At 55.7% G+C, this 10463-nt stretch overlaps 1 protein-coding gene across 1 annotated transcript; it reads left to right on the forward strand.

Moving 5' to 3' along the window:
• The first annotated feature begins 1529 nt into the window (after window positions 1-1529).
• eag (ether a go-go) lies at window positions 1530-10463 on the forward strand. Its single transcript, XM_068775356.1, has 15 exons — window positions 1530-1608; window positions 1847-1967; window positions 2565-2677; window positions 2847-2978; window positions 3212-3321; window positions 3763-4158; window positions 4252-4675; window positions 6052-6251; window positions 6352-6604; window positions 7141-7352; window positions 7426-7648; window positions 8061-8308; window positions 8555-8815; window positions 9457-9603; window positions 10380-10463. Exons 1-15 carry the CDS (start codon window positions 1530-1532, stop codon window positions 10461-10463), a joined length of 3003 nt encoding a protein of 1000 aa, XP_068631457.1.

The raw sequence follows: 10463 nt of genomic DNA on the forward strand, positions 1-10463 counted from the left end.
CTTACGACTCCGTGTCAGATTACAGTCGGCGTGACGGCGCGGCGCGCGGCGCCCACGCTCCCGGCAGATTCCTATGCCTTCACGCCACTTGCGCCTCGAAACTCACAAAAAGATTATTTCATCAATTGCAACTCTTTGTTGTGGGGTCGCGCGGGTGCAGTGTCACATGTAATAGTGTAGTTAGTGTAGGCATTTAGATTGATGTCATCCTGAACAACGAAAGTCACACGAGAACGAAGTTCAAACGCGAAGTAGAAACGAAGCCCGCGTCGATGAAGCCGCACCGCGACCGGTCGGGGAGGCGACGTGCGGTGCGCCGGGCGACACACGCGAGACGTTCTTCTTCTTGTGCGAGGAAAGCGCAGCCCTCGAATGAGCGCAGGTCCGCGAGGCGTCAGCTCGTGTGGTGCTCGCGCCCTGTGCCGGCGCGGCATCGGGAATTGTATCGAGAACAATATTATGTTCTTTTGTAAGAGAAACGGAGTCGCCTTCGCAGATAAAAGCATTGCGTGGCTCTCTGCGGTCATGGACCTGATACCGACAGGATAACCAGCGTGAGACCGAAGGTGCGGTCAGCGCTCCGACATCAGCGCAGTGCAGGTCCAGGCGTGCACCTGCCTCACGGCGGTGAAGGTCACGCGGAGGGTCTCTTGCCCATGATTCACAGTAATAAAGACGAAAGAGATAAAAGTCAATTAATCATTACGGGCATTACGACCCCAAAGCCAGATCGGAGTCTAGGCGAGCCGGGCGGCGCCGCGGGGTGACAGGCGGACGTTAACAACGTCACTTCAACTTGCAAATATTTTACAACCTTTTTTCAACATCATTCCCAAAGAGTTTGTACACGGGTATCATCCAATCGTAGATGCGCGCGTTCAGTCATAAGAAAATGCCATCAATTATATTATAGTAATTAGAAATGCACACACTTCCAACCACAGCCTGCAGAGAATAACCTTGTGGCAAATGTACAATATATCTAGGAAAAATCACAGGCGGTTTATTTTTTAAGAACTGTCTGTCTGTGAATACAATGTGCAAAACGGTGTAAAGGCGACCCGGTGATCGGATAAGGTCGAGCTCAGTGGCGCGCTAGTGAGACGTGCGCGCTGCACGCCCGGAACAACAGCCGAACAGACGAACAGACGCAAACCGGACGCGTCATACACGTAATACGTGAACTTGGTTGGTTCGTGCTCCTAACACTACGCGCCTACCCGCGCCCACCCGCGCCCACCCGCGCCTACCCGCGCCTCACTCGAAAACGTATGGTTGTTGATGTGAAGGTAGAACGACAAAACAACCGCGAGCGTCTTTTCATTATATTTTGTCGTGCAAGCCGCGCTGCCTTCATAAGCTTTAATTTACATTTATTTAAGTGTAATGTAATACAGCAATAAAAGATTTTTCTCTCTCTACAGACGAAAATTCCTCGAGCTGAATTGAAGACGACGGGAAAGTGCCGAGGGCACCGAGCAGCTGCCGGCACGAGAGGGCGGAGGGCGCGCGGCATGTGAGGCGGCGGCATGCCGGGCGGCCGCCGGGGGCTCGTGGCCCCGCAGAACACTTTCCTTGAGAACATCATCCGGCGCTCCTCCTCGCAGCGTCAGTACCGCCGCGGGCGACCTGTAGCTTGTAACTGAGCGGCGACGCGGCGTTTGCCTTCCTTTCGGTCACGCGGCGCTGCGATAATACTTTTGCTCTTAAATAAAACTCCGAGCGCACGTCACCGTACAGGAAGCAAACGCAAACTTTACTCGGCCCGCCCGTCGGAGCCCCGGGCTGTGGGTGGCAGCGCGGGGCCCCGGAGCGGGAGCGTTGCTGATCGTCGCTTATCCCACAGCAGACAGCAGCTTCCTGCTGGCGAACGCGCAGATCGTGGACTACCCCATCGTGTACTGCAACGAGACCTTCTGCAAGATGAGCGGCTACAACCGCGCCGACGTGATGCAGAAGTCCTGCAGGTGTGCTCACCACGCACCGCTGTGCTGTGTTTGTGTCACGACTGGTCCAGGTGACGACGCCCCGCGGCCTGCGGTCACGATCGCGCGGGAGCGGACGACTTTTTAATTTTTTTTGTTGCGGCATACAAAGTAAAATCGAATTTTAGTAACTTTAAAACTGCGCGCATTGGGCTGCAGAGGATTAATAATTATTAGTATGCAATAAACATAGACAATGTAGTTCGGCCCGGAAAGCAGTTTCCACATTCGTAATTAAAGATTGTAGCAAAACTTTTTATCTATAATATATACTATTATATAGCAGTCGATCAACATTTGCTGACCAGTAGCCGCTCTAGAAACTCGGAATGACGGCCCGCTATGCTCGCTATGCATCGCTTGCGGCTGCCTACCCGTAGGCAAAGCGACTCCAGAATCTGGCAGCGCTCGAGTCCGAGCTCGTGCACTGTCTCGGCAGCGCAACTCGACAATCAGCAATAACTAAAAGTTATTTTTACGTTCGTTTGGATTTCACATAGAAACATTAATTCCGGTCCCCGTATGAAGTGGAAATGGTTTGGGTAGTGCACAAGTTATGCTAAAATCACGCTTGCGCAGGTGCACGTGGATGTACGGCGAGCTGACGGAAAAAGAGGCGGTGGAGCGCGTGGACCGCGCGCTGGACCACCACCTCGCGGACCAGTTCGAGATCCTGCTCTACAAAAAGAACCGTTAGTACCACGGTACCGCGACGCTCGCTAGCCCCCGGGTCACCGCGACGTTTCGTTTTTCTAAGCTTTCCTACCGATACGCGCGGCGGCGTGCTGGGAGCTGGCGATGTCGGCCACCAATCGGGACCCTCGGCGACGGGCGCACGATATACAAGGCTGCGTGTTGCAGGGACGCCGCTGTGGCTGCTGGTGCACGTGGCGCCAATCCGCAACGAGCGCGAGCTGGTGGTGCTATTCCTGCTCACCTTCCGCGACATCACTGCGCTCAAGCAGCCCATCGACGCCGACGACCCCAAAGGAGGTGCGGCACCGCGCTAGTCCACTCATTTGTGTCGGCGCGCACGCCAATCTACGCAAGCAAGCCCACGTCCGGGCTATCTTAGACATTAACAACTCTCACTTTATTGCGTTACCACCGAGGTCCGCCGCACCGTACACAATTTTTCCTAAACGGACCAGATCTGGACAAACACTCGATAGTGAAATCGGTGCGGCGTCCGAGTGTACGCGTTATGACAAGGTGCGCGTGCGCAGGTCTGTCGAAGTTCGCGAAGCTGGCGCGCAGCGTGACGCGCTCGCGCTCTGTGCTGGTGTCGGCGTTGCCGGCGCTCAAGGAACCGCAGCGGCAGAGCCAGCTCGCGCATGTCAGTACCAACGCACACCATGTAAACACGCACGCCTTTATACCTCCGCACCGCCGCTGCATGGCCCGGGCCCGCGCGCCCTCCGTGGCTTGTTGTCTCCGTGGAGACCCGCGCCATGCGGTTCGGTCTAGTTCTGTAAGATTTCTTCAGTAGCACACGTGCAGTCTCCGCACGAGTTCCCTCTCACGTTGAACCGCTCGAGCGCCCTCATGCTTGTGAAACCACTACAATGGAATAATGTCATTATGTCTACTTTTATATGTAACTATACATTGGCATAAGCACAGAGCACAGAACCGTTTGCACGCCCCCTGCCCCCGCCCCTCGCACGTTGCACGCTGCACGCGGAGAGCGCGCGCCGGCGGCGCTGCCCCCCCGCGCGCTCCGTACTGAGGGCGGCGTGGTGGTACATAGTGTCGCGCGGCGCGCGGCGTGTGGCAGGTGCTGTCGCTGTCGGGCGACGTGCTGCCGCAGTACCGGCAGGAGGCGCCCAAGACGCCGCCGCACATCCTGCTGCACTACTGCGCCTTCAAGGCCATATGGGACTGGATCATCCTCTGCCTCACCTTCTACACGGCCATCATGGTTCCCTACAACGTCGCCTTCAAGAACAAGACCAGCGAAGACGTGTCGCTGCTCGTCATCGACTCCATCGTGGACGTCGTCTTCTTCATCGACATCGTGCTCAACTTCCACACGACCTTCGTGGGCCCCGGCGGAGAGGTGGTCAGCGACCCCAAGGTCATAAGGAAGAACTACTTTAAGTCCTGGTTCCTCATCGATCTGCTCTCCTGCTTACCTTACGACGTTTTCAACGCCTTCGACCACGACGAAGATGTAAGTTTCCTTGTTTGTCGTACTAATATGTAGAAGTACAACAGGAGTGAGTAAACATGTCGAGCGTAACGATCGGGGCCGACGCGGTTGCAGGGCATCGGCAGCCTGTTCAGCGCGCTCAAGGTGGTGCGGCTGCTAAGGCTGGGCCGCGTGGTGCGCAAGTTGGACCGCTACCTCGAGTACGGCGCGGCCATGCTCATCCTGCTGCTGTGCTTCTACATGCTGGTGGCGCACTGGCTAGCCTGCGTGTGGTACAGCATCGGCCGCTCCGACGCGGACTCGGGCCTGCAGTACTCTTGGCTGTGGAAGCTGGCTAACGTCACACAGAGCCCGTACTCGTACGTGTGGTCCAACGAGTCCGATGGGCCCGAGCTCGTGAACGGGCCCTCGCGCAAGACCATGTACGTGACCGCGCTCTACTTCACCATGACCTGCATGACCTCCGTGGGCTTCGGCAACGTCGCCGCCGAGACCGATAACGAGAAGATCTTCACCATCTGCATGATGATCGTGGCAGGTGCCGGGACTCTTCTCTTATTAGCCGGAGCACGCGGCGCGACCCCCGCGCAGGAGCCTGCACCGGGGCCGCGCCCACAGCCCCCCAGTTTCCCTCCCGCCCCGCTCTCGCCCTGGCACGCCCCACTCACACGCTCCGTTTGTTATCGCTATTTTTAGTATAGCACTGTGTGTGTGTGTGTGTGCGTACACAGATCAGAAAAGTTTACGTCTGTTTGGGAAACTCAAAATACTTTTGAGTGTCTATATAATGGGTGCGCAAACAGAAGCCGTACATTACTTATAATTTTGAATTTTTAAATAAAATCAAGGGCAAGAATTCTATGAAAAGACGCTCAAGGCACAGCTACCGTTTTCATTTAAAGCCTTCACACTTACTCCTCTTCCAGGACCGTCTAAACGAATTGCAAGGCCGGCTGTAAATGAAGTTACTATGTTAAAAATGTTTGTTACTTCTTAACGTGTAGAGCGATTCACTTACCAAACTGTTACCATTATTAATTTACAACAATATACTTCGTTTGTATCATTGCATCGCAGTGTTCACCTGCAGCAGGTAGCCGTAGGTTGCTCATTTTGTTTGTTTGCCCAATCACACGACAAGACACAGAAGTGAGTTCTTTAAATGCGGCGTTTGTGTTTATGTTTGTTAGGAATTTAAAAAGGTTACTTTATTTTTCGATTTGCTGCTGCGGGTAGAAAACTAAATCAATCACAAAAGAAATTTTTGTTCCAAATAAATGTAAACTTTTTTAATGATCGACCGAAATGCACGCGTGTCCAAAGCTGCGGCCAAGCCTCTCCGCGGAATCTCTTTCACTTAAATGCATAGAAGTATATGATTTCCCTTTTATATACTTCTACACGTTTAAGGAGACCGAATGTTGTTTTGAGCCGTTCTTGTTCATTATTGATTATAAACTTTGACACGCGTGAGGTCAACCCTGGCCACCATCACCCTCTACCCTTTTCCCTCGCCCATCCCTCGTGCAAGCCCACGCAGCGTCGCACGCGCTGGTGTCTGTAGAAACGGACACGTAACGCTAAATGTCAAGTCCTTGGTGTCCGTCCCATTGCAAGCACTGAGCTCACTGACTAACGCACCAGTTTTTTGCAGAAGCCTTCAATTTTCAAACTGTCACGGTAGGCTTTCATCGACGAAGGTGCTACAGATGCAGTAAGAGGCAGGAAGCCCGTCACTATATGTACTCGCAAGGGTCCCGTGACCCGAGCGGCGCAGTAGCCGGCGGTGCGCCGCGCTGTCGCAGCTCGAGCGGCGACTGCACGCCGGCGCGTAGCGCGGTCGCAGCTCTAACGGCGACTGCGCGTCACCGCGCGCGCCCGCGTCTGCGCTAACGTGTGAGTTTGCGCCCGCAGCGCTGCTGTACGCAACGATATTCGGCCACGTGACCACCATCATCCAGCAGATGACTTCGGCCACCGCCAAGTACCACGACATGCTCAACAATGTGCGCGAGTTCATGAAGCTGCACGAGGTGCCCAAGGCGTTGAGCGAGCGCGTCATGGACTACGTCGTCTCCACCTGGGCCATGACCAAGGGCCTCGACACGGACAAGGTGCGCGACATACAGCTAGACGCATGCGCCCGCCGCCGCGCACTCGCGCCAGGAGTTCGGCGAGCTGGCGGCCGCAACTCTGACAGCACGCGCTCCACAGGTGCTGAACTACTGCCCCAAAGACATGAAGGCGGACATCTGCGTGCATCTGAACCGCAAAGTGTTCAACGAGCACCCCGCGTTCCGGTTAGCGTCCGACGGCTGCCTGCGCGCGCTGGCCATGCACTTCCACATGTCCCACTCGGCGCCAGGCGACCTGCTCTACCACACCGGCGAGTCCATCGACTCGCTCTGCTTCATCGTCACCGGTTCCCTCGAGGTCATCCAGGATGACGAGGTGGTCGCGATACTGGGTGAGTGCCCCGTATCTGTGTCTCTCCTTTTGCCGAGGTGTGTTATTCTGCGATTAAAAGTTTCGATCAAATCTTGTTGCCCGTTACATATGTTCATCACTTGCGTGAAACTCTACTTCGTTCCGAATGTCAAAGTGGAGGCTCACGCGCGCCCCGCAGCGCGACTAGCTGCTGCGTACTTTACAATTGTTCCTTTTTTTAGGTGAATACAATTTCCATTTCGTTTCATTTTTCTTTCCGTTCAAATATTTTTAATTCTCTCCTTGGTCTACGTTGACTTTTTAGCGAAACGCACATTCCTTTCGAAGTACGGAGACACTAAGCCATAAGTTATATACGTAAACACAACAGAGTTGCTCGTTGCTTTTGATTGCTGTGCTTGTGCTAACTTGTGTGAGCGAGGTCGGTCGCAGGACGGGTTCACCGAGATCTTTAACGAGTTGCCCGGGAAGACGCACGTCAGGTACATTAGCTGGCTGCGGCCGCCGGTCGCTACCAGCAGACTGACCGACGACCACCACCCGATCGCAATGCAGGCAAGGGCGACGTGTTCGGGGACTCGTTCTGGAAGGACACGGCGGTGGGGCAGTCGGCGGCCAACGTGCGCGCGCTCACCTATTGCGACCTGCACACCATAAAGCGTGACCGCCTACTGGAGGTGCTCGACTTCTACCAGGCGTTCGCGAACAGCTTCGCGCGCAACCTCACGCTCACCTACAACCTGCGGCACCGCCTTATATTCCGCAAGGTACGTCCTCGGCCGCGAGCGATACAAATTAAAGTATTCAGCACTCATCACTCCGCGTGCGTTCACCCGGCAGGTGGCGGACGTGCGGCGCGAGCGCGAGCTAATGGAGCGCCGCAAGCGCGAGCCGCAGCTCGAACAAGCCCAGGACCATCTCGTACGCAAGATCTTCTCGAGGTTCCGCCGCGAGCGCAGCGTGGCCGCGGCGCCCGGGCCGCGCGCTCAACCCGCCGCCGCGCCCGCATCCGCTGCCACCACAACTGGCCCGCTCGCAACCGCCGCCTCTGCCACTTCTACCGGTAACTGTACGCTGCTGTCCGTCCCGCGCTTTGCATCATACCAGAGGGGGACTCGTCGGATCACTTGAGGAATCATTTTAGGCTCGGGCTCCGGAGCTTTAACTACTGGCGCCACTGATGTCGGTGCGACTGTAAGTTGCCCGGCTGGGCGAGGCTACGGGAAAGCTGAGCGTGCAAAGACCTCATAAGGCGCTCATAGTAATTGGCTGTGTGTCGAAGGACGAATGAAAAGTTTTATCGGATCAACCATTTTCTAACTGGTCCCTATTGTGCGTCCTGCTGGCACGACGAGGTGTATTCGTATAGCATCCTCCCTGCTGGGATTGCAGGAAAGTACATGTCCCTGCTGCTACTTAATAAGCACGACCTTCACTGGCAGGTAATGGAGGTGCGACGACGGCGGGCACGGGAGCGGACGCGGAGCGCGGGGAGGCCGGTGGCACGGGTGGCGGCTCGGGAAGTGTTGCGGGGGGAAGCGCGGGCAGCGAGAGCAGGAGCCTGGCGCGCGGCAAGTGGGGCCGGCTGCTAGCAGGCGGGTCGTTGGACGCTCCCGATGCGCCGCGCGCCGCTTTCACGCGCAGCTTGAGCGCGCGCGACCGCCCGCCCTCCACCGAGTGTTCCACTATGGCCGCGTCGCCAGCAACCTCGCTGTCGTTGAAGGTGAGCACGTCGCATGTTAAGCATGCCGCGCCGATGGTTGTTGAAAGAGGCCTGCAGGTTAACAGCAGTGCGATAGATAAGTAGCTTTTAGTGTGGCAGCACAAAAGGTTCTTCTAATTTGAGGAGTGGTTTTACACGGTACTGAAAACTATATTCGCTTCTAACAGTCGCCCAGATACGCGATGCGCGTGCGCTCAGTGGAGTCGGAGGCGAGTTAGCTTAAAGTTGTGTGCGCGCGTGACGCAGGGCGCCTTCGCGCGAGGCCGCGCGGCTAGCGTGCTGAGCGCGGCCGTAGTGCGGCGCGACGCCATCGACGAGGAGTCAGACGAGAAGCGCGCCCCCGCGCCAGCGACAGTTGCGGCACCAGCCGCCACGGCCCCGGCCTCCGCCCCGGCCTCCGCGCCCGCACCGGTGCCCGCCACTACGCCTTCCTATGTTTCTCAAGACGCCGCACTGGCCGAGCTGCGCCGCGACGTGCGGAACGAAGTCCAGAGGCTCCAACAAAAGGTTTGTGAAAAAAGAAAGATATCCCAAACTAACCGGATGAGCCCCACAACTGAACTGTTTTGCGTAGCGGCCAACTAGGGGAACCAGTTTGGCCCGTACACCAAGGAGCGACAATTAGCGATAACTGGCTGGTTAGTTTACTACCCAGTTACCGCTGTTTGGGTGCTCGTCTGCTTAGCACGAAGTATAATACATACTAGACAATACCCGCCGCCGCAGGATATATTACAAACTGAATCACGTGATGGCGGAATCGTAAAGTGAGTGACCTTTAACAACTCCGGCACCACATACGGACTGTACGATAGCCAACTTATCTGACGTTCCGGGTGAGGATTTATCATAAGTGCGTTCTTGGTAGCATAAGGGAAGTGAAAGTCTTACAGCTCCATCACCTGCTCGAAGAGTCAGGTAGTGCAGGTACTCAACTTAAATGAGTACCGCCGTCGGTGACGGGGAGGCAAGAACTGCTGTAAACAGGTTCCTGTGCATTGGTAGGTATACTGTCCTCACCGGTACAGCCCAAGAGCTCGGAACTTTAGGGCTGATATAGTCAAAATATATAAGAATGGATTAAATGGAGTTCTGATCCCTGCGGACTTGAGATGTCCGCAGTTATAGCGCGGCCGTCATGTGCACAGCTGGGGCGCGTGGAGGAGCTGCTGACCCTGCTGGCGGCGCGGCTGGGCGCCGACGCGCCGCCCGAAGCCGCAGGCAGCGCCACCGCGCCCGCGGCGCCTGTGCCGTCGGCCGACGCAGCCACTACGGCGCGGAAGCGACGCTCCAAGGTAGGCTCCGCTGTGTGTCGACGCCTTGGCACACTGCTCGCGCGGTCTCCCCCTATCACAAGGCAAAGCTCTCGAGTCAACTTTGAAGCCGTCCCTGCTAGATGAAGATAGAACAGATGCTAGATAGTACAATGCACTCGATTCTTTACATGTGCAAACATTTAAAACGATGTTCCCGACAGATCCCGATGCGCCGTAGATCTTTTACCAAAAGTTGGTAACTTTGTCCGCTACTAAAGAACTTCTATAGTTGTGTGTTACAGTAGAAGACGATTATCGCCGAGCCCCGCGGTGTCGGAAACATTATCTCTTTTGCGCGTTAGAACGAACTAAGAAGGCGACGCAGTAAGTATCAACGACCAAACATATTCACATATGTCCACGTGACGCCGAGCGGGACTTCCTGTTGCAGGACTAACGGAACTAATTAAATAACAGAACGGCACACCGCTACGTAACCGGCTCCGGCTCGCGGATCCCTCTCCAGCCGGCGCCGCCTCGCGCCGCATCTACTACGGATAGCAAGCTTCGAGAGCTATTTCGAGAAATTTAATTCTCCGCCAAATTACTAGCAATTGCTTGATTAGATCTGTTAAAAGTGCTAATCATAGCCCTCCCCATCAGACACAATTAGGGTTTTTATATCTAATGACCCGATCGAGGAAACTTTTAAAATCCTCTATCGAACGAAAGAGAATTTGGAGTGTGGAGGGCGCAGTAGAGCTCAGTTTCAGCGAGTAATTGTAGATGTTTCATCATCATTGGGTACATTGCAGGCGCGGAGTAAAGGCGCGGCCCCGCAGGTGCCCACGCCGACATCGCCCGGGGAGGCGGGCGGCGCTCGGCGCGAGCTGGTGTAG

Source organism: Battus philenor, unplaced genomic scaffold, assembly GCF_028537555.1.
Source record: "Battus philenor isolate CCGP_79_NKW_IND1 unplaced genomic scaffold, ilBatPhil1.0.hap1 SCAF_11, whole genome shotgun sequence".
NCBI lineage: Eukaryota > Metazoa > Arthropoda > Insecta > Lepidoptera > Papilionidae > Battus > Battus philenor.

Bases quoted from the DNA above. Each gene is read 5' to 3' on its own strand.
- eag (XM_068775356.1), top strand. From the start codon at position 1,530: ATGCCGGGCGGCCGCCGGGGGCTCGTGGCCCCGCAGAACACTTTCCTT. The intron at 2,979-3,211 runs GTGCGGCACCGC...GCGCGTGCGCAG, and splicing joins CGCCGACGACCCCAAAGGAG to GTCTGTCGAAGTTCGCGAAG. The intron at 7,353-7,425 runs GTACGTCCTCGG...TTCACCCGGCAG, and splicing joins ACCGCCTTATATTCCGCAAG to GTGGCGGACGTGCGGCGCGA.